General features: G+C 38.5%; 5 protein-coding genes across 5 annotated transcripts; all 5 read right to left on the bottom strand.

Moving 5' to 3' along the window:
* Positions 1-3421: 3421 nt before the first annotated feature.
* On the bottom strand, positions 3422-5441 carry LOC139708326 (uncharacterized). Its single transcript, XM_071620289.1, has 4 exons — positions 5227-5441; positions 4534-4775; positions 3934-4075; positions 3422-3578 (listed from the first exon to the last, which is right to left on the bottom strand). The coding sequence occupies exons 1-4, from the start codon at positions 5408-5410 to the stop codon at positions 3478-3480; spliced, it is 669 nt and encodes a 222-aa protein (XP_071476390.1). The 5' UTR covers positions 5411-5441; the 3' UTR covers positions 3422-3477.
* A 1811-nt stretch (positions 5442-7252) lies between these two features.
* LOC139708309 (uncharacterized) lies at positions 7253-9271 on the bottom strand. The gene is made up of 4 exons (XM_071620273.1): positions 9057-9271; positions 8365-8606; positions 7765-7906; positions 7253-7409 (listed from the first exon to the last, which is right to left on the bottom strand). The coding sequence occupies exons 1-4, from the start codon at positions 9238-9240 to the stop codon at positions 7309-7311; spliced, it is 669 nt and encodes a 222-aa protein (XP_071476374.1). The 5' UTR covers positions 9241-9271; the 3' UTR covers positions 7253-7308.
* Positions 9272-11082: 1811 nt separating this feature from the next.
* On the bottom strand, positions 11083-13101 carry LOC139708308 (uncharacterized). The gene is made up of 4 exons (XM_071620272.1): positions 12887-13101; positions 12195-12436; positions 11595-11736; positions 11083-11239 (listed from the first exon to the last, which is right to left on the bottom strand). Exons 1-4 carry the CDS (start codon positions 13068-13070, stop codon positions 11139-11141), a joined length of 669 nt encoding a protein of 222 aa, XP_071476373.1. The 5' UTR covers positions 13071-13101; the 3' UTR covers positions 11083-11138.
* Positions 13102-14913: 1812 nt separating this feature from the next.
* On the bottom strand, positions 14914-16931 carry LOC139708307 (uncharacterized). Its single transcript, XM_071620270.1, has 4 exons — positions 16717-16931; positions 16026-16267; positions 15426-15567; positions 14914-15070 (listed from the first exon to the last, which is right to left on the bottom strand). Exons 1-4 carry the CDS (start codon positions 16898-16900, stop codon positions 14970-14972), a joined length of 669 nt encoding a protein of 222 aa, XP_071476371.1. The 5' UTR covers positions 16901-16931; the 3' UTR covers positions 14914-14969.
* A 1869-nt stretch (positions 16932-18800) lies between these two features.
* Positions 18801-20761, bottom strand: LOC139708338 (uncharacterized). The gene is made up of 4 exons (XM_071620298.1): positions 20546-20761; positions 19857-20098; positions 19257-19398; positions 18801-18901 (listed from the first exon to the last, which is right to left on the bottom strand). Exons 1-4 carry the CDS (start codon positions 20727-20729, stop codon positions 18801-18803), a joined length of 669 nt encoding a protein of 222 aa, XP_071476399.1. The 5' UTR covers positions 20730-20761.
* Positions 20762-21375: the final 614 nt, after the last annotated feature.

The following is a 21375-nucleotide window of genomic DNA, read 5'->3' as shown; positions in this document are numbered from 1 at the left end:
TATTCGTGAACGAGATTTTTCGGTTTGAACTGAAAAGAACTTTTCCACACAAGAGTGCTGTTTGTGAATAAGTCGGTTTAAGTGCACCTACCCTGACAGCCGTAGACCTCGATTTCATTTCCCAGATTAAGTGCATCTCCAAAGCTTGCTTCGATAGCTCGCACAGGCCCCAATTCGGATGGAAGCCAGAGGTTAGTTGGAGCAGAGTCACTCAAAGAAAACGTCACTTCTCCCTATGAAGAATACAACGAAATTAATCAGTGCATTAGTACAACTTTTCTATTTGATATCTGGACCAAACAACGTTCAATAAATGCAAATGCCAATCTGGAAAATCAAATATGTTTGAAATACGACTACAATAAAGGGGTCACATAATTATGCTTTTCTAAGAAAGATAAAAAGTATTAGTATGAGGAATCAGAGTAGATGAACTGTAGAAATTTTACATGTAGGACTGGTACACTGAAGATTGAAGATAGATGATATTGTTAAGCCTTTCTCTATCATCATCCACTGTTGTTGGATATCGTAAACAATGCTTTAGGGTTGTACGTGCAAATCAACACTCAAAGCACATAAAGGGTTAATAGAAGATACAGGCGAAATACCGCCCATTTTCCTTTTATAACGTATTAATACAAGAAGTGGTAATGTATGTTCTGTGTAGAACAAGGGAATACTTGTCTATTTAGGATTTACCTGATTCTCTGACTCTCCCGATCCTGAATCGGAGAAGTCACCAGATCCTGAGTCTGTGCTCTGTGCAGGAACAATAATCCATTCATCTCCTTCGGCGCGCCTGATCCTGAATACTACTGTAGTCATTGTAGGGAAGCTGCTGGCAGGTAGTTTGATTCCTCTGATAGTAGTAGGCTGACTGAAGCTGGCTTCGTATGTCAAGGCAGTGACTTCTTGCAATGGCTCTTGTGGCTCGTAGCATTCTGAAAAGAATGGTCAATCGTTCGTCTCAGTTATTGGGTAAAATATTTTGGCCATACCATAGCGTTCCACTACCGTTGATGTTTATACTAATGGGACATGAATCGTATTAGAATGGAATGGAAATTACCTGGTGCTGTTGTTGGTTGCTCAGTTGCTCAAGTGGTATATGTGATGGTCGACTGAGTAGCAGTTGTCTCCACTACTACCACTTTAGTTGTTGGTGCAAATGTTGTTTTGGAATACATAACAATGTATTGTATTGTAGCGATGACAATCTCCTAAGTCTTAAAATGCCACCAGTAGTCAATTTAGAACATTATTCTCAACTAAATTCCATGCCTTAAATTGGGATAGAAGGGAAGTGTTAACTTACGATATTAATTTATAAAGAAAGTTCATTTGCCAGAGAGAGAGAGAGAGAGAGAGAGAGAGAAAAGAACAAGGCTTTACCCATTGCTGTAGTCTGAGCAGGAGTAGTAGTAGTAGAAAGAGTTGTGGTCTCCTCCATCCTAGTAGTACCCATCGGAGTTGTTGTGGTAACAGCTGTGGTGGTAGCTTCAGTGACTGTTGTGGGTTTCGACGTGGTGGTAGGTACAGTTGTAGTTACAACGGTTGTAACTACTGTTGTTTCCATGCCCGTTGCTGATTAATGAAACAATAATGAATCGTAGTGTAGTGTAGTGTGAAATTGTTGCTGATAAGTTGAGTGCACTGTTATAAAGTACCAGAATAATCAGCAAGAAATATATGGACATAAACCTACCAAAGCAATAACATGCCAATTATCTTTTTTTTTCTTTGTGATTACTTAAAATTCTGAAGTTGATGTGTTGTTGGAATATCAGCAGTTACCGGTTATATATGAATGGATCATTACACGATCAAAAGAGATGGATGAGGACTGATTAATTAGAAAAAAGAATTAAAGTGCAGGAGTAATGGGTGAAAAATGTATAGACATAAATTTACCAAATCAATAACCTGCCAATCATCTTTTTGTGATCACACAAAATTCCAAAGTTGATATGCTGTTGCAATATCAGCAGGTAGTGGTTAAATTTAGTGGGAGAAATGTATAGATCATATACAAGAACAAAAGAGATGAATGAGGACTTCTTCAGCGCATAAAGAAATGAAATTACCTGTTTCAATACATCCTCTGAATGTCACCGTCAATTCCGAATCTGCCACGTTGTAGTCGTCAGGAAGAGTGATTTCGAAATAAACTTCATTCAAACCAGTCAAGTTTCGAAGCTCGTACATTCCTTGAGTCTGATCGTCTCCGGGTTGAGCTGTAAATTCGCGTTCAACAGGTCCATCGCTGGACGAGAGGACACCAATTGTAACGCTATCGGGAGGTGAACCATTGGTTGTGCTTATGCTGACAGCTGATATCTTAATCGTCAGGTCTGAGGTGTCATCGACTGATTTGACAGTGACCTTCACTGTCCTCTCTGAAGTAGGTTCGCTCCAAAGGTTGGTTTTATTGTTGTCAAGTAAAACTTCCAATTTAGTATCAAGATCCACGCCATCCAGTGGTTTTCTGCAAGCAGCTGGTAAATAAAAGAAATGTCTTGGATGTAGACGGGCGTGACGACGAATTTGTAGGGTACAATATTGTTAAGTGAACAGTAACACGTTAAAGTCATTGAAAGAGATATTAACATATGCATTTTAGTCATTCGTTTAGTTAAGCAAACTTGGTTGCTGGATACCATCAAGCAGAATGAAGATGAAGGAAGAGGTTACGCTAACACGAAAGAGTTGAGTGACCGCCTTCTAGTTTTACATGACATAATTCAGGTTTTACGTCTTCGGACACGAGTCTTGGAAAAATGGAAGTGAGAAGTTACCTGGCGTTGTAGATTCCTGTCGTGCTGTTGTGGTCGATGTAACAGTTGTCTGAGTTGTAGTTGTTGCTTCAGGAGTGGCAGTAGTTTCCTCTACTACTGCTGTTGTTTGCTCGGTTCCTGGAGCAGTAGTCGTTGTCGCTCGCGTTCGCGTCCTTGTTGTCACTTCTGTGAAAAAGGAGAAAACGACACACATGTATCTTTCACTCAGTGTTTTTGACAGTTGAGAGACTTTTGTTTTTAAAGAGAAGACTTATGGCGAAGAATAGTCGAAACCAGTTTGATCTTAAAGCAATTATCATTTAGTGATATCTGATTTTCTTTTTTTGGTACATGTTAATTCAAAAAGGTTAGAAATACAATGGAGACGTAGACCTACCTGACTGACCCAGAGTTGTCGTTTCTGTAAATGTTGAGAGAAAGAAACAAATGAGAACATTCTCCTTCTGGATCGAATACAGTCGTATTAGACAGTGGTGAAATATGAAATAATTATATCTTCAAAGACAATTTTCCTTCTTTCCTTGACTTAGATGATGATTTCAAGTGTATTTTGAAAAAAAAAAAACAGTGTCATCGCTTTAGATGTTGAGGAAAAAAAATGAGATTGCAGCGTTTGGCGCTTCGCTGTGGTATTGAGCTTTAAAAGAAATATTATTATTTTTTTTACTTATTCAATGTTTCATGGTATTTGACCAAACCGAGAAAACCTAATATTTCTATAAAAATACAATGTATTACCTGGGGGAGAGGTACCTCTCGTGGTTGGAGCCGGAGTGGGTCCTGCGGTAATATACAAACAAAGGGGAAAATAAATCCATAGGAACCTTTTTAATGAAATTGATCTGGCCATAACTAACAACTTAAAATGCTGTAAGTTCACTTATTATACCGCTCATAGCGCACGGAGTGAATGCAATGTGTCTTATAATCTATACATGGATAAAGAATCAAATGATTAGAAATAAATCATAGTATATTCCTTTTCTGCGTAACTAGAACTTTTAAGGATTACGAGAGACACGTTAGATAGAACTGTTTGAATTTTAATCGTGAACGAGAATTTTCCGTTTGAACTCACAAGAACTTGTCCACATAAGAGTGTTGTTTTTGAATAAGTCGCTTAAAGTGCACCTACCCTGACAGCCGTAGACCTCGATTTCATTTCCTAGATTAAGTGCTTCTCCAAAGGTTGCTTCGATAGCTCGCACAGGCCCCAATTCGGATGGAAGCCAGAGGTTCGTTGGAGCAGAGTCACTCAAAGAAAACGTCACTTCGCCCTATGAAGAATACAAAGAAATTAATCAATGCATTAGTACAACTTTCCAATTTGATGTCTGGACCAAACAATGTTCAGAAAATGCAAATGCAAATCCGGAAAATCAAATATGTTTGAAATACGACTGCAATAAAGGGGTGACATAATAATGTTTTTCCAAGAAAGATAACAAGTTTTAGTACGATGAATCAGAGAAGATGATAAGTAGAGATTTGACAGCTAGGACTGGTACACTGAAGATAAAGGATATTGTTAAGCATTTCTCTATCATTCATGGTCGTTGGATATCGATACAGTGCTTTAGGGTTGTACGTGCAAATCAACACTCAAAGCACATAAAGGGTTAATAGAAGATACAGGCGAAATACCGCCCATTTTCCTTTTATAACGTATTAATACAAGAAGTGGTAATGTATGTTCTGTGTAGAACAAGGGAATACTTGTCTATTTAGGATTTACCTGACTCTCTGACTCTCCCGATCCTGAACCGGAGAAGTCACCAGATCCTGATTCTGTGCTCTGTGCAGGAACAATAATCCATTCATCTCCTTCGGCGCGTTTGATCCTGAATACTACTGTAGTCATTGTAGGGAAGCTGCTGGCAGGTAGTTTGATTCCTCTGATAGTAGTAGGCTGACTGAAGCTGGCTTCGTATGTCAAGGCAGTGACTTCTTGCAATGGCTCTTGTGGCTCGTAGCATTCTGAAAAGAATGGTCAATCGTTCGTCTCAGTTATTGGGTAAAATATTTTGGCCATACCATAGCGTTCCACTACCGTTGATGTTTATACTAATGGGACATGAATCGTATTAGAATGGAATGGAAATTACCTGGTGCTGTTGTTGGTTGCTCAGTTGCTCAAGTGGTATATGTGATGGTCGACTGAGTAGCAGTTGTCTCCACTACTACCACTTTAGTTGTTGGTGCAAATGTTGTTTTGGAATACATAACAATGTATTGTATTGTAGCGATGACAATCTCCTAAGTCTTAAAATGCCACCAGTAGTCAATTTAGAACATTATTCTCAACTAAATTCCATGCCTTAAATTGGGATAGAAGGGAAGTGTTAACTTACGATATTAATTTATAAAGAAAGTTCATTTGCCAGAGAGAGAGAGAGAGAGAGAGAGAGAGAAAAGAACAAGGCTTTACCCATTGCTGTAGTCTGAGCAGGAGTAGTAGTAGTAGAAAGAGTTGTGGTCTCCTCCATCCTAGTAGTACCCATCGGAGTTGTTGTGGTAACAGCTGTGGTGGTAGCTTCAGTGACTGTTGTGGGTTTCGACGTGGTGGTAGGTACAGTTGTAGTTACAACGGTTGTAACTACTGTTGTTTCCATGCCCGTTGCTGATTAATGAAACAATAATGAATCGTAGTGTAGTGTAGTGTGAAATTGTTGCTGATAAGTTGAGTGCACTGTTATAAAGTACCAGAATAATCAGCAAGAAATATATGGACATAAACCTACCAAAGCAATAACATGCCAATTATCTTTTTTTTTCTTTGTGATTACTTAAAATTCTGAAGTTGATGTGTTGTTGGAATATCAGCAGTTACCGGTTATATATGAATGGATCATTACACGATCAAAAGAGATGGATGAGGACTGATTAATTAGAAAAAAGAATTAAAGTGCAGGAGTAATGGGTGAAAAATGTATAGACATAAATTTACCAAATCAATAACCTGCCAATCATCTTTTTGTGATCACACAAAATTCCAAAGTTGATATGCTGTTGCAATATCAGCAGGTAGTGGTTAAATTTAGTGGGAGAAATGTATAGATCATATACAAGAACAAAAGAGATGAATGAGGACTTCTTCAGCGCATAAAGAAATGAAATTACCTGTTTCAATACATCCTCTGAATGTCACCGTCAATTCCGAATCTGCCACGTTGTAGTCGTCAGGAAGAGTGATTTCGAAATAAACTTCATTCAAACCAGTCAAGTTTCGAAGCTCGTACATTCCTTGAGTCTGATCGTCTCCGGGTTGAGCTGTAAATTCGCGTTCAACAGGTCCATCGCTGGACGAGAGGACACCAATTGTAACGCTATCGGGAGGTGAACCATTGGTTGTGCTTATGCTGACAGCTGATATCTTAATCGTCAGGTCTGAGGTGTCATCGACTGATTTGACAGTGACCTTCACTGTCCTCTCTGAAGTAGGTTCGCTCCAAAGGTTGGTTTTATTGTTGTCAAGTAAAACTTCCAATTTAGTATCAAGATCCACGCCATCCAGTGGTTTTCTGCAAGCAGCTGGTAAATAAAAGAAATGTCTTGGATGTAGACGGGCGTGACGACGAATTTGTAGGGTACAATATTGTTAAGTGAACAGTAACACGTTAAAGTCATTGAAAGAGATATTAACATATGCATTTTAGTCATTCGTTTAGTTAAGCAAACTTGGTTGCTGGATACCATCAAGCAGAATGAAGATGAAGGAAGAGGTTACGCTAACACGAAAGAGTTGAGTGACCGCCTTCTAGTTTTACATGACATAATTCAGGTTTTACGTCTTCGGACACGAGTCTTGGAAAAATGGAAGTGAGAAGTTACCTGGCGTTGTAGATTCCTGTCGTGCTGTTGTGGTCGATGTAACAGTTGTCTGAGTTGTAGTTGTTGCTTCAGGAGTGGCAGTAGTTTCCTCTACTACTGCTGTTGTTTGCTCGGTTCCTGGAGCAGTAGTCGTTGTCGCTCGCGTTCGCGTCCTTGTTGTCACTTCTGTGAAAAAGGAGAAAACGACACACATGTATCTTTCACTCAGTGTTTTTGACAGTTGAGAGACATTTGTTTTTAAAGAGAAGACTTATGGCGAAGAATAGTCGAAACCAGTTTGATCTTAAAGCAATTATCATTTAGTGATATCTGATTTTCTTTTTTTGGTACATGTTAATTCAAAAAGGTTAGAAATACAATGGAGAGGTAGACCTACCTGACTGACCCAGAGTTGTCGTTTCTGTAAATGTTGAGAGAAAGAAACAAATGAGAACATTCTCCTTCTGGATCGAATACAGTCGTATTAGACAGAGGTGAAATATGAAATAATTATATCTTCAAAGACAATTTTCCTTCTTTCCTTGACTTAGATGATGATTTCAAGTGTATTTTGAAAAAAAAAAAACAGTGTCATCGCTTTAGATGTTGAGGAAAAAAAATGAGATTGCAGCGTTTGGCGCTTCGCTGTGGTATTGAGCTTTAAAAGAAATATTATTATTTTTTTTACTTATTCAATGTTTCATGGTATTTGACCAAACCGAGAAAACCTAATATTTCTATAAAAATACAATGTATTACCTGGGGGAGAGGTACCTCTCGTGGTTGGAGCCGGAGTGGGTCCTGCGGTAATATACAAACAAAGGGGAAAATAAATCCATAGGAACCTTTTTAATGAAATTGATCTGGCCATAACTAACAACTTAAAATGCTGTAAGTTCACTTATTATACCGCTCATAGCGCACGGAGTGAATGCAATGTGTCTTATAATCTATACATGGATAAAGAATCAAATGATTAGAAATAAATCATAGTATATTCCTTTTCTGCGTAACTAGAACTTTTAAGGATTACGAGAGACACGTTAGATAGAACTGTTTGAATTTTAATCGTGAACGAGAATTTTCCGTTTGAACTCACAAGAACTTGTCCACATAAGAGTGTTGTTTTTGAATAAGTCGCTTAAAGTGCACCTACCCTGACAGCCGTAGACCTCGATTTCATTTCCTAGATTAAGTGCTTCTCCAAAGGTTGCTTCGATAGCTCGCACAGGCCCCAATTCGGATGGAAGCCAGAGGTTCGTTGGAGCAGAGTCACTCAAAGAAAACGTCACTTCGCCCTATGAAGAATACAAAGAAATTAATCAATGCATTAGTACAACTTTCCAATTTGATGTCTGGACCAAACAATGTTCAGAAAATGCAAATGCAAATCCGGAAAATCAAATATGTTTGAAATACGACTGCAATAAAGGGGTGACATAATAATGTTTTTCCAAGAAAGATAACAAGTTTTAGTACGATGAATCAGAGAAGATGATAAGTAGAGATTTGACAGCTAGGACTGGTACACTGAAGATAAAGGATATTGTTAAGCATTTCTCTATCATTTATGGTCGTTGGATATCGATACAGTGCTTTAGGGTTGTACGTGCAAATCAACACTCAAAGCACATAAAGGGTTAATAGAAGATACAGGCGAAATACCGCCCATTTTCCTTTTATAACGTATTAATACAAGAAGTGGTAATGTATGTTCTGTGTAGAACAAGGGAATACTTGTCTATTTAGGATTTACCTGACTCTCTGACTCTCCCGATCCTGAACCGGAGAAGTCACCAGATCCTGATTCTGTGCTCTGTGCAGGAACAATAATCCATTCATCTCCTTCGGCGCGTTTGATCCTGAATACTACTGTAGTCATTGTAGGGAAGCTGCTGGCAGGTAGTTTGATTCCTCTGATAGTAGTAGGCTGACTGAAGCTGGCTTCGTATGTCAAGGCAGTGACTTCTTGCAATGGCTCTTGTGGCTCGTAGCATTCTGAAAAGAATGGTCAATCGTTCGTCTCAGTTATTGGGTAAAATATTTTGGCCATACCATAGCGTTCCACTACCGTTGATGTTTATACTAATGGGACATGAATCGTATTAGAATGGAATGGAAATTACCTGGTGCTGTTGTTGGTTGCTCAGTTGCTCAAGTGGTATATGTGATGGTCGACTGAGTAGCAGTTGTCTCCACTACTACCACTTTAGTTGTTGGTGCAAATGTTGTTTTGGAATACATAACAATGTATTGTATTGTAGCGATGACAATCTCCTAAGTCTTAAAATGCCACCAGTAGTCAATTTAGAACATTATTCTCAACTAAATTCCATGCCTTAAATTGGGATAGAAGGGAAGTGTTAACTTACGATATTAATTTATAAAGAAAGTTCATTTGCCAGAGAGAGAGAGAGAGAGAGAGAGAGAAAAAGAACAAGGCTTTACCCATTGCTGTAGTCTGAGCAGGAGTAGTAGTAGTAGAAAGAGTTGTGGTCTCCTCCATCCTAGTAGTACCCATCGGAGTTGTTGTGGTAACAGCTGTGGTGGTAGCTTCAGTGACTGTTGTGGGTTTCGACGTGGTGGTAGGTACAGTTGTAGTTACAACGGTTGTAACTACTGTTGTTTCCATGCCCGTTGCTGATTAATGAAACAATAATGAATCGTAGTGTAGTGTAGTGTGAAATTGTTGCTGATAAGTTGAGTGCACTGTTATAAAGTACCAGAATAATCAGCAAGAAATATATGGACATAAACCTACCAAAGCAATAACATGCCAATTATCTTTTTTTTTCTTTGTGATTACTTAAAATTCTGAAGTTGATGTGTTGTTGGAATATCAGCAGTTACCGGTTATATATGAATGGATCATTACACGATCAAAAGAGATGGATGAGGACTGATTAATTAGAAAAAAGAATTAAAGTGCAGGAGTAATGGGTGAAAAATGTATAGACATAAATTTACCAAATCAATAACCTGCCAATCATCTTTTTGTGATCACACAAAATTCCAAAGTTGATATGCTGTTGCAATATCAGCAGGTAGTGGTTAAATTTAGTGGGAGAAATGTATAGATCATATACAAGAACAAAAGAGATGAATGAGGACTTCTTCAGCGCATAAAGAAATGAAATTACCTGTTTCAATACATCCTCTGAATGTCACCGTCAATTCCGAATCTGCCACGTTGTAGTCGTCAGGAAGAGTGATTTCGAAATAAACTTCATTCAAACCAGTCAAGTTTCGAAGCTCGTACATTCCTTGAGTCTGATCGTCTCCGGGTTGAGCTGTAAATTCGCGTTCAACAGGTCCATCGCTGGACGAGAGGACACCAATTGTAACGCTATCGGGAGGTGAACCATTGGTTGTGCTTATGCTGACAGCTGATATCTTAATCGTCAGGTCTGAGGTGTCATCGACTGATTTGACAGTGACCTTCACTGTCCTCTCTGAAGTAGGTTCGCTCCAAAGGTTGGTTTTATTGTTGTCAAGTAAAACTTCCAATTTAGTATCAAGATCCACGCCATCCAGTGGTTTTCTGCAAGCAGCTGGTAAATAAAAGAAATGTCTTGGATGTAGACGGGCGTGACGACGAATTTGTAGGGTACAATATTGTTAAGTGAACAGTAACACGTTAAAGTCATTGAAAGAGATATTAACATATGCATTTTAGTCATTCGTTTAGTTAAGCAAACTTGGTTGCTGGATACCATCAAGCAGAATGAAGATGAAGGAAGAGGTTACGCTAACACGAAAGAGTTGAGTGACCGCCTTCTAGTTTTACATGACATAATTCAGGTTTTACGTCTTCGGACACGAGTCTTGGAAAAATGGAAGTGAGAAGTTACCTGGCGTTGTAGATTCCTGTCGTGCTGTTGTGGTCGATGTAACAGTTGTCTGAGTTGTAGTTGTTGCTTCAGGAGTGGCAGTAGTTTCCTCTACTACTGCTGTTGTTTGCTCGGTTCCTGGAGCAGTAGTCGTTGTCGCTCGCGTTCGCGTCCTTGTTGTCACTTCTGTGAAAAAGGAGAAAACGACACACATGTATCTTTCACTCAGTGTTTTTGACAGTTGAGAGACATTTGTTTTTAAAGAGAAGACTTATGGCGAAGAATAGTCGAAACCAGTTTGATCTTAAAGCAATTATCATTTAGTGATATCTGATTTTCTTTTTTTGGTACATGTTAATTCAAAAAGGTTAGAAATACAATGGAGACGTAGACCTACCTGACTGACCCAGAGTTGTCGTTTCTGTAAATGTTGAGAGAAAGAAACAAATGAGAACATTCTCCTTCTGGATCGAATACAGTCGTATTAGACAGAGGTGAAATATGAAATAATTATATCTTCAAAGACAATTTTCCTTCTTTCCTTGACTTAGATGATGATTTCAAGTGTATTTTGAAAAAAAAAAAACAGTGTCATCGCTTTAGATGTTGAGGAAAAAAAATGAGATTGCAGCGTTTGGCGCTTCGCTGTGGTATTGAGCTTTAAAAGAAATATTATTATTTTTTTTACTTATTCAATGTTTCATGGTATTTGACCAAACCGAGAAAACCTAATATTTCTATAAAAATACAATGTATTACCTGGGGGAGAGGTACCTCTCGTGGTTGGAGCCGGAGTGGGTCCTGCGGTAATATACAAACAAAGGGGAAAATAAATCCATAGGAACCTTTTTAATGAAATTGATCTGGCCATAACTAACAACTTAAAATGCTGTAAGTTCACTTATTATACCGCTCATAGCGCACGGAGTGAATGCAATGTGTCTTATAATCTATACATGGATAAAGAATCAAATGATTAGAAATAAATCATAGTATATTCCTTTTCTGCGTAACTAGAACTTTTAAGGATTACGAGAGACACGTTAGATAGAACTGTTTGAATTTTAATCGTGAACGAGAATTTTCCGTTTGAACTCACAAGAACTTGTCCACATAAGAGTGTTGTTTTTGAATAAGTCGCTTAAAGTGCACCTACCCTGACAGCCGTAGACCTCGATTTCATTTCCTAGATTAAGTGCTTCTCCAAAGGTTGCTTCGATAGCTCGCACAGGCCCCAATTCGGATGGAAGCCAGAGGTTCGTTGGAGCAGAGTCACTCAAAGAAAACGTCACTTCGCCCTATGAAGAATACAAAGAAATTAATCAATGCATTAGTACAACTTTCCAATTTGATGTCTGGACCAAACAATGTTCAGAAAATGCAAATGCAAATCCGGAAAATCAAATATGTTTGAAATACGACTGCAATAAAGGGGTGACATAATAATGTTTTTCCAAGAAAGATAACAAGTTTTAGTACGATGAATCAGAGAAGATGATAAGTAGAGATTTGACAGCTAGGACTGGTACACTGAAGATAAAGGATATTGTTAAGCATTTCTCTATCATTCATGGTCGTTGGATATCGATACAGTGCTTTAGGGTTGTACGTGCAAATCAACACTCAAAGCACATAAAGGGTTAATAGAAGATACAGGCGAAATACCGCCCATTTTCCTTTTATAACGTATTAATACAAGAAGTGGTAATGTATGTTCTGTGTAGAACAAGGGAATACTTGTCTATTTAGGATTTACCTGACTCTCTGACTCTCCCGATCCTGAACCGGAGAAGTCACCAGATCCTGATTCTGTGCTCTGTGCAGGAACAATAATCCATTCATCTCCTTCGGCGCGTTTGATCCTGAATACTACTGTAGTCATTGTAGGGAAGCTGCTGGCAGGTAGTTTGATTCCTCTGATAGTAGTAGGCTGACTGAAGCTGGCTTCGTATGTCAAGGCAGTGACTTCTTGCAATGGCTCTTGTGGCTCGTAGCATTCTGAAAAGAATGGTCAATCGTTCGTCTCAGTTATTGGGTAAAATATTTTGGCCATACCATAGCGTTCCACTACCGTTGATGTTTATACTAATGGGACATGAATCGTATTAGAATGGAATGGAAATTACCTGGTGCTGTTGTTGGTTGCTCAGTTGCTCAAGTGGTATATGTGATGGTCGACTGAGTAGCAGTTGTCTCCACTACTACCACTTTAGTTGTTGGTGCAAATGTTGTTTTGGAATACATAACAATGTATTGTATTGTAGCGATGACAATCTCCTAAGTCTTAAAATGCCACCAGTAGTCAATTTAGAACATTATTCTCAACTAAATTCCATGCCTTAAATTGGGATAGAAGGGAAGTGTTAACTTACGATATTAATTTATAAAGAAAGTTCATTTGCCAGAGAGAGAGAGAGAGAGAGAGAGAGAAAAAGAACAAGGCTTTACCCATTGCTGTAGTCTGAGCAGGAGTAGTAGTAGTAGAAAGAGTTGTGGTCTCCTCCATCCTAGTAGTACCCATCGGAGTTGTTGTGGTAACAGCTGTGGTGGTAGCTTCAGTGACTGTTGTGGGTTTCGACGTGGTGGTAGGTACAGTTGTAGTTACAACGGTTGTAACTACTGTTGTTTCCATGCCCGTTGCTGATTAATGAAACAATAATGAATCGTAGTGTAGTGTAGTGTGAAATTGTTGCTGATAAGTTGAGTGCACTGTTATAAAGTACCAGAATAATCAGCAAGAAATATATGGACATAAACCTACCAAAGCAATAACATGCCAATTATCTTTTTTTTTCTTTGTGATTACTTAAAATTCTGAAGTTGATGTGTTGTTGGAATATCAGCAGTTACCGGTTATATATGAATGGATCATTACACGATCAAAAGAGATGGATGAGGACTGATTAATTAGAAAAAAGAATTAAAGTGCAGGAGTAATGGGTGAAAAATGTATAGACATAAATTTACCAAATCAATAACCTGCCAATCATCTTTTTGTGATCACACAAAATTCCAAAGTTGATATGCTGTTGCAATATCAGCAGGTAGTGGTTAAATTTAGTGGGAGAAATGTATAGATCATATACAAGAACAAAAGAGATGAATGAGGACTTCTTCAGCGCATAAAGAAATGAAATTACCTGTTTCAATACATCCTCTGAATGTCACCGTCAATTCCGAATCTGCCACGTTGTAGTCGTCAGGAAGAGTGATTTCGAAATAAACTTCATTCAAACCAGTCAAGTTTCGAAGCTCGTACATTCCTTGAGTCTGATCGTCTCCGGGTTGAGCTGTAAATTCGCGTTCAACAGGTCCATCGCTGGACGAGAGGACACCAATTGTAACGCTATCGGGAGGTGAACCATTGGTTGTGCTTATGCTGACAGCTGATATCTTAATCGTCAGGTCTGAGGTGTCATCGACTGATTTGACAGTGACCTTCACTGTCCTCTCTGAAGTAGGTTCGCTCCAAAGGTTGGTTTTATTGTTGTCAAGTAAAACTTCCAATTTAGTATCAAGATCCACGCCATCCAGTGGTTTTCTGCAAGCAGCTGGTAAATAAAAGAAATGTCTTGGATGTAGACGGGCGTGACGACGAATTTGTAGGGTACAATATTGTTAAGTGAACAGTAACACGTTAAAGTCATTGAAAGAGATATTAACATATGCATTTTAGTCATTCGTTTAGTTAAGCAAACTTGGTTGCTGGATACCATCAAGCAGAATGAAGATGAAGGAAGAGGTTACGCTAACACGAAAGAGTTGAGTGACCGCCTTCTAGTTTTACATGACATAATTCAGGTTTTACGTCTTCGGACACGAGTCTTGGAAAAATGGAAGTGAGAAGTTACCTGGCGTTGTAGATTCCTGTCGTGCTGTTGTGGTCGATGTAACAGTTGTCTGAGTTGTAGTTGTTGCTTCAGGAGTGGCAGTAGTTTCCTCTACTACTGCTGTTGTTTGCTCGGTTCCTGGAGCAGTAGTCGTTGTCGCTCGCGTTCGCGTCCTTGTTGTCACTTCTGTGAAAAAGGAGAAAACGACACACATGTATCTTTCACTCAGTGTTTTTGACAGTTGAGAGACTTTTGTTTTTAAAGAGAAGACTTATGGCGAAGAATAGTCGAAACCAGTTTGATCTTAAAGCAATTATCATTTAGTGATATCTGATTTTCTTTTTTTGGTACATGTTAATTCAAAAAGGTTAGAAATACAATGGAGACGTAGACCTACCTGACTGACCCAGAGTTGTCGTTTCTGTAAATGTTGAGAGAAAGAAACAAATGAGAACATTCTCCTTCTGGATCGAATACAGTCGTATTAGACAGTGGTGAAATATGAAATAATTATATCTTCAAAGACAATTTTCCTTCTTTCCTTGACTTAGATGATGATTTCAAGTGTATTTTGAAAAAAAAAAAAACAGTGTCATCGCTTTAGATGTTGAGGAAAAAAAATGAGATTGCAGCGTTTGGCGCTTCGCTGTGGTATTGAGCTTTAAAAGAAATATTATTATTTTTTTTACTTATTCAATGTTTCATGGTATTTGACCAAACCGAGAAAACCTAATATTTCTATAAAAATACAATGTATTACCTGGGGGAGAGGTACCTCTCGTGGTTGGAGCCGGAGTGGGTCCTGCGGTAATATACAAACAAAGGGGAAAATAAATCCATAGGAACCTTTTTAATGAAATTGATCTGGCCATAACTAACAACTTAAAATGCTGTAAGTTCACTTATTATACCGCTCATAGCGCACGGAGTGAATGCAATGTGTCTTATAATCTATACATGGATAAAGAATCAAATGATTAGAAATAAATCATAGTATATTCCTTTTCTGCGTAACTAGAACTTTTAAGGATTACGAGAGACACGTTAGATAGAACTGTTTGAATTTTAATCGTGAACGAGAATTTTCCGTTTGAACTCACAAGAACTTGTCCACATAAGAGTGTTGTTTTTGAATAAGTCGCTTAAAGTGCACCTACCCTGACAGCCGTAGACCTCGATTTCATTTCCTAGATTAAGTGCTTCTCCAAAGGTTGCTTCGATAGCTCGCACAGGCCCCAATTCGGATGGAAGCCAGAGGTTCGTTGGAGCAGAGTCACTCAAAGAAAACGTCACTTCGCCCTATGAAGAATACAAAGAAATTAATCAATGCATTAGTACAACTTTCCAATTTGATGTCTGGACCAAACAATGTTCAGAAAATGCAAATGCAAATCCGGAAAATCAAATATGTTTGAAATACGACTGCAATAAAGGGGTGACATAATAATGTTTTTCCAAGAAAGATAACAAGTTTTAGTACGATGAATCAGAGAAGATGATAAGTAGAGATTTGACAGCTAGGACTGGTACACTGAAGATAAAGGATATTGTTAAGCATTTCTCTATCATTCATGGTCGTTGGATATCGATACAGTGCTTTAGGGTTGTACGTGCAAATCAACACTCAAAGCACATAAAGGGTTAATAGAAGATACAGGCGAAATACCGCCCATTTTCCTTTTATAACGTATTAATACAAGAAGTGGTAATGTATGTTCTGTGTAGAACAAGGGAATACTTGTCTATTTAGGATTTACCTGACTCTCTGACTCTCCCGATCCTGAACCGGAGAAGTCACCAGATCCTGATTCTGTGCTCTGTGCAGGAACAATAATCCATTCATCTCCTTCGGCGCGTTTGATCCTGAATACTACTGTAGTCATTGTAGGGAAGCTGCTGGCAGGTAGTTTGATTCCTCTGATAGTAGTAGGCTGACTGAAGCTGGCTTCGTATGTCAAGGCAGTGACTTCTTGCAATGGCTCTTGTGGCTCGTAGCATTCTGAAAAGAATGGTCAATCGTTCGTCTCAGTTATTGGGTAAAATATTTTGGCCATACCATAGCGTTCCACTACCGTTGATGTTTATACTAATGGGACATGAATCGTATTAGAATGGAATGGAAATTACCTGGTGCTGTTGTTGGTTGCTCAGTTGCTCAAGTGGTATATGTGATGGTCGACTGAGTAGCAGTTGTCTCCACTACTACCACTTTAGTTGTTGGTGCAAATGTTGTTTTGGAATACATAACAATGTATTGTATTGTAGCGATGACAATCTCCTAAGTCTTAAAATGCCACCAGTAGTCAATTTAGAACATTATTCTCAACTAAATTCCATGCCTTAAATTGGGATAGAAGGGAAGTGTTAACTTACGATATTAATTTATAAAGAAAGTTCATTTGCCAGAGAGAGAGAGAGAGAGAGAGAGAGAAAAGAACAAGGCTTTACCCATTGCTGTAGTCTGAGCAGGAGTAGTAGTAGTAGAAAGAGTTGTGGTCTCCTCCATCCTAGTAGTACCCATCGGAGTTGTTGTGGTAACAGCTGTGGTGGTAGCTTCAGTGACTGTTGTGGGTTTCGACGTGGTGGTAGGTACAGTTGTAGTTACAACGGTTGTAACTACTGTTGTTTCCATGCCCGTTGCTGATTAATGAAACAATAATGAATCGTAGTGTAGTGTAGTGTGAAATTGTTGCTGATAAGTTGAGTGCACTGTTATAAAGTACCAGAATAATCAGCAAGAAATATATGGACATAAACCTACCAAAGCAATAACATGCCAATTATCTTTTTTTTTTCTTTGTGATTACTTAAAATTCTGAAGTTGATGTGTTGTTGGAATATCAGCAGTTACCGGTTATATATGAATGGATCATTACACGATCAAAAGAGATGGATGAGGACTGATTAATTAGAAAAAAGAATTAAAGTGCAGGAGTAATGGGTGAAAAATGTATAGACATAAATTTACCAAATCAATAACCTGCCAATCATCTTTTTGTGATCACACAAAATTCCAAAGTTGATATGCTGTTGCAATATCAGCAGGTAGTGGTTAAATTTAGTGGGAGAAATGTATAGATCATATACAAGAACAAAAGAGATGAATGAGGACTTCTTCAGCGCATAAAGAAATGAAATTACCTGTTTCAATACATCCTCTGAATGTCACCGTCAATTCCGAATCTGCCACGTTGTAGTCGTCAGGAAGAGTGATTTCGAAATAAACTTCATTCAAACCAGTCAAGTTTCGAAGCTCGTACATTCCTTGAGTCTGATCGTCTCCGGGTTGAGCTGTAAATTCGCGTTCAACAGGTCCATCGCTGGACGAGAGGACACCAATTGTAACGCTATCGGGAGGTGAACCATTGGTTGTGCTTATGCTGACAGCTGATATCTTAATCGTCAGGTCTGAGGTGTCATCGACTGATTTGACAGTGACCTTCACTGTCCTCTCTGAAGTAGGTTCGCTCCAAAGGTTGGTTTTATTGTTGTCAAGTAAAACTTCCAATTTAGTATCAAGATCCACGCCATCCAGTGGTTTTCTGCAAGCAGCTGGTAAATAAAAGAAATGTCTTGGATGTAGACGGGCGTGACGACGAATTTGTAGGGTACAATATTGTTAAGTGAACAGTAACACGTTAAAGTCATTGAAAGAGATATTAACATATGCATTTTAGTCATTCGTTTAGTTAAGCAAACTTGGTTGCTGGATACCATCAAGCAGAATGAAGATGAAGGAAGAGGTTACGCTAACACGAAAGAGTTGAGTGACCGCCTTCTAGTTTTACATGACATAATTCAGGTTTTACGTCTTCGGACACGAGTCTTGGAAAAATGGAAGTGAGAAGTTACCTGGCGTTGTAGATTCCTGTCGTGCTGTTGTGGTCGATGTAACAGTTGTCTGAGTTGTAGTTGTTGCTTCAGGAGTGGCAGTAGTTTCCTCTACTACTGCTGTTGTTTGCTCGGTTCCTGGAGCAGTAGTCGTTGTCGCTCGCGTTCGCGTCCTTGTTGTCACTTCTGTGAAAAAGGAGAAAACGACACACATGTATCTTTCACTCAGTGTTTTTGACAGTTGAGAGACATTTGTTTTTAAAGAGAAGACTTATGGCGAAGAATAGTCGAAACCAGTTTGATCTTAAAGCAATTATCATTTAGTGATATCTGATTTTCTTTTTTTGGTACATGTTAATTCAAAAAGGTTAGAAATACAATGGAGACGTAGGCCTACCTGACTGACCCAGAGTTGTCGTTTCTGTAAATGTTGAGAGAAAGAAACAAATGAGAACATTCTCCTTCTGGATCGAATACAGTCGTATTAGACAGAGGTGAAATATGAAATAATTATATCTTCAAAGACAATTTTCCTTCTTTCCTTGACTTAGATGATGATTTCAAGTGTATTTTGAAAAAAAAAAAAACAGTGTCATCGCTTTAGATGTTGAGGAAAAAAAATGAGATTGCAGCGTTTGGCGCTTCGCTGTGGTATTGAGCTTTAAAAGAAATATTATTATTTTTTTTACTTATTCAATGTTTCATGGTATTTGACCAAACCGAGGAAACCTAATATTTCTATAAAAATACAATGTATTACCTGGGGGAGAGGTACCTCTCGTGGTTGGAGCCGGAGTGGGTCCTGCGGTAATATACAAACAAAGGGGAAAATAAATCCATAGGAACCTTTTTAATGAAATTGATCTGGCCATAACTAACAACTTAAAATGCTGTAAGTTCACTTATTATACCGCTCATAGCGCACGGAGTGAATGCAATGTGTCTTATAATCTATACATGGATAAAGAATCAAATGATTAGAAATAAATCATAGTATATTCCTTTTCTGCGTAACTAGAACTTTTAAGGATTACGAGAGACACGTTAGATAGAACTGTTTGAATTTTAATCGTGAACGAGAATTTTCCGTTTGAACTCACAAGAACTTGTCCACATAAGAGTGTTGTTTTTGAATAAGTCGCTTAAAGTGCACCTACCCTGACAGCCGTAGACCTCGATTTCATTTCCTAGATTAAGTGCTTCTCCAAAGGTTGCTTCGATAGCTCGCACAGGCCCCAATTCGGATGGAAGCCAGAGGTTCGTTGGAGCAGAGTCACTCAAAGAAAACGTCACTTCGCCCTATGAAGAATACAAAGAAATTAATCAATGCATTAGTACAACTTTCCAATTTGATGTCTGGACTAAACAATGTTCAGAAAATGCAAATGCAAATCCGGAAAATCAAATATGTTTGAAATACGACTGCAATAAAGGGGTGACATAATAATGTTTTTCCAAGAAAGATAACAAGTTTTAGTACGATGAATCAGAGAAGATGATAAGTAGAGATTTGACAGCTAGGACTGGTACACTGAAGATAAAGGATATTGTTAAGCATTTCTCTATCATTTATGGTCGTTGGATATCGATACAGTGCTTTAGGGTTGTACGTGCAAATCAACACTCAAAGCACATAAAGGGTTAATAGAAGATACAGGCGAAATACCGCCCATTTTCCTTTTATAACGTATTAATACAAGAAGTGGTAATGTATGTTCTGTTTAGAACAAGGGAATACTTGTCTATTTAGGATTTACCTGACTCTCTGACTCTCCCGATCCTGAACCGGAGAAGTCACCAGATCCTGATTCTGTGCTCTGTGCAGGAACAATAATCCATTCATCTCCTTCGGCGCGTTTGATCCTGAATACTACTGTAGTCATTGTAGGGAAGCTGCTGGCAGGTAGTTTGATTCCTCTGATAGTAGTAGGCTGACTGAAGCTGGCTTCGTATGTCAAGGCAGTGACTTCTTGCAAAGGCTCTTGTGGCTCGTAGCATTCTGAAAAGAATGATCAATCGTTCGTCTCAGTTATTGGGTACAATATTTTGGCCATACCATAGCGTTCCACTACCGTTGATGTTTATACTAATGGGACATGAATCGTATTAGAATGGAATGGAAATTACCTGGTGCTGTTGTTGGTTGCTCAGTTGCTCAAGTGGTATATGTGATGGTCGACTGAGTAGCAGTTGTCTCCACTACTACCACTTTAGTTGTTGGTGCAAATGTTGTTTTGGAATACATAACAATGTATTGTATTGTAGCGATGACAATCTCCTAAGTCTTAAAATGCCACCAGTAGTCAATTTAGAACATTATTCTCAACTAAATTCCATGCCTTAAATTGGGATAGAAGGGAAGTGTTAACTTACGATATTAATTTATAAAGAAAGTTCATTTGCCAGAGAGAGAGAGAGAGAGAGAGAGAAAAGAACAAGGCTTTACCCATTGCTGTAGTCTGAGCAGGAGTAGTAGTAGTAGAAAGAGTTGTGGTCTCCTCCATCCTAGTAGTACCCATCGGAGTTGTTGTGGTAACAGCTGTGGTGGTAGCTTCAGTGACTGTTGTGGGTTTCGACGTGGTGGTAGGTACAGTTGTAGTTACAACGGTTGTAACTACTGTTGTTTCCATGCCCGTTGCTGATTAATGAAACAATAATGAATCGTAGTGTAGTGTAGTGTGAAATTGTTGCTGATAAGTTGAGTGCACTGTTATAAAGTACCAGAATAATCAGCAAGAAATATATGGACATAAACCTACCAAAGCAATAACATGCCAATTATCTTTTTTTTTCTTTGTGATTACTTAAAATTCTGAAGTTGATGTGTTGTTGGAATATCAGCAGTTACCGGTTATATATGAATGGATCATTACACGATCAAAAGAGATGGATGAGGACTGATTAATTAGAAAAAAGAATTAAAGTGCAGGAGTAATGGGTGAAAAATGTATAGACATAAATTTACCAAATCAATAACCTGCCAATCATCTTCTTGTGATCACACAAAATTCCAAAGTTGATATGCTGTTGCAATATCAGCAGGTAGTGGTTAAATTTAGTGGGAGAAATGTATAGATCATATACAAGAACAAAAGAGATGAATGAGGACTTCTTCAGCGCATAAAGAAATGAAATTACCTGTTTCAATACATCCTCTGAATGTCACCGTCAATTCCGAATCTGCCACGTTGTAGTCGTCAGGAAGAGTGATTTCGAAATAAACTTCATTCAAACCAGTCAAGTTTCGAAGCTCGTACATTCCTTGAGTCTGATCGT

This window comes from Diadema antillarum, unplaced genomic scaffold (assembly GCF_040938485.1).
Source record: "Diadema antillarum isolate AM-2024a unplaced genomic scaffold, OU_Dant_1.0 seq00001325_RagTag, whole genome shotgun sequence".
Classification (NCBI taxonomy): domain Eukaryota; kingdom Metazoa; phylum Echinodermata; class Echinoidea; order Diadematoida; family Diadematidae; genus Diadema; species Diadema antillarum.
This window is presented reverse-complemented; position numbering and strand designations above follow the sequence as displayed.

Coding starts and splice junctions, on each gene's coding strand:
- LOC139708338 (XM_071620298.1), bottom strand. CDS start 20,729: ATGGAAACAACAGTAGTTACAACCGTTGTAACTACAACTGTACCTACC. Junction 20,099..20,545: donor TGCTCAGACTACAGCAATGG/GTAAAGCCTTGT, acceptor CATTCTTTTCAG/AATGCTACGAGCCACAAGAG. Junction 19,399..19,856: donor CGGGAGAGTCAGAGAGTCAG/GTAAATCCTAAA, acceptor TATTCTTCATAG/GGCGAAGTGACGTTTTCTTT.
- LOC139708307 (XM_071620270.1), bottom strand. CDS start 16,900: ATGGAAACAACAGTAGTTACAACCGTTGTAACTACAACTGTACCTACC. Junction 15,568..16,025: donor CGGGAGAGTCAGAGAGTCAG/GTAAATCCTAAA, acceptor TATTCTTCATAG/GGCGAAGTGACGTTTTCTTT. Junction 15,071..15,425: donor CGAGGTCTACGGCTGTCAGG/GTAGGTGCACTT, acceptor ATATTACCGCAG/GACCCACTCCGGCTCCAACC.
- LOC139708309 (XM_071620273.1), bottom strand. CDS start 9,240: ATGGAAACAACAGTAGTTACAACCGTTGTAACTACAACTGTACCTACC. Junction 7,907..8,364: donor CGGGAGAGTCAGAGAGTCAG/GTAAATCCTAAA, acceptor TATTCTTCATAG/GGCGAAGTGACGTTTTCTTT. Junction 7,410..7,764: donor CGAGGTCTACGGCTGTCAGG/GTAGGTGCACTT, acceptor ATATTACCGCAG/GACCCACTCCGGCTCCAACC.
- LOC139708308 (XM_071620272.1), bottom strand. CDS start 13,070: ATGGAAACAACAGTAGTTACAACCGTTGTAACTACAACTGTACCTACC. Junction 12,437..12,886: donor TGCTCAGACTACAGCAATGG/GTAAAGCCTTGT, acceptor CATTCTTTTCAG/AATGCTACGAGCCACAAGAG. Junction 11,240..11,594: donor CGAGGTCTACGGCTGTCAGG/GTAGGTGCACTT, acceptor ATATTACCGCAG/GACCCACTCCGGCTCCAACC.
- LOC139708326 (XM_071620289.1), bottom strand. CDS start 5,410: ATGGAAACAACAGTAGTTACAACCGTTGTAACTACAACTGTACCTACC. Junction 4,776..5,226: donor TGCTCAGACTACAGCAATGG/GTAAAGCCTTGT, acceptor CATTCTTTTCAG/AATGCTACGAGCCACAAGAG. Junction 4,076..4,533: donor CGGGAGAGTCAGAGAGTCAG/GTAAATCCTAAA, acceptor TATTCTTCATAG/GGCGAAGTGACGTTTTCTTT.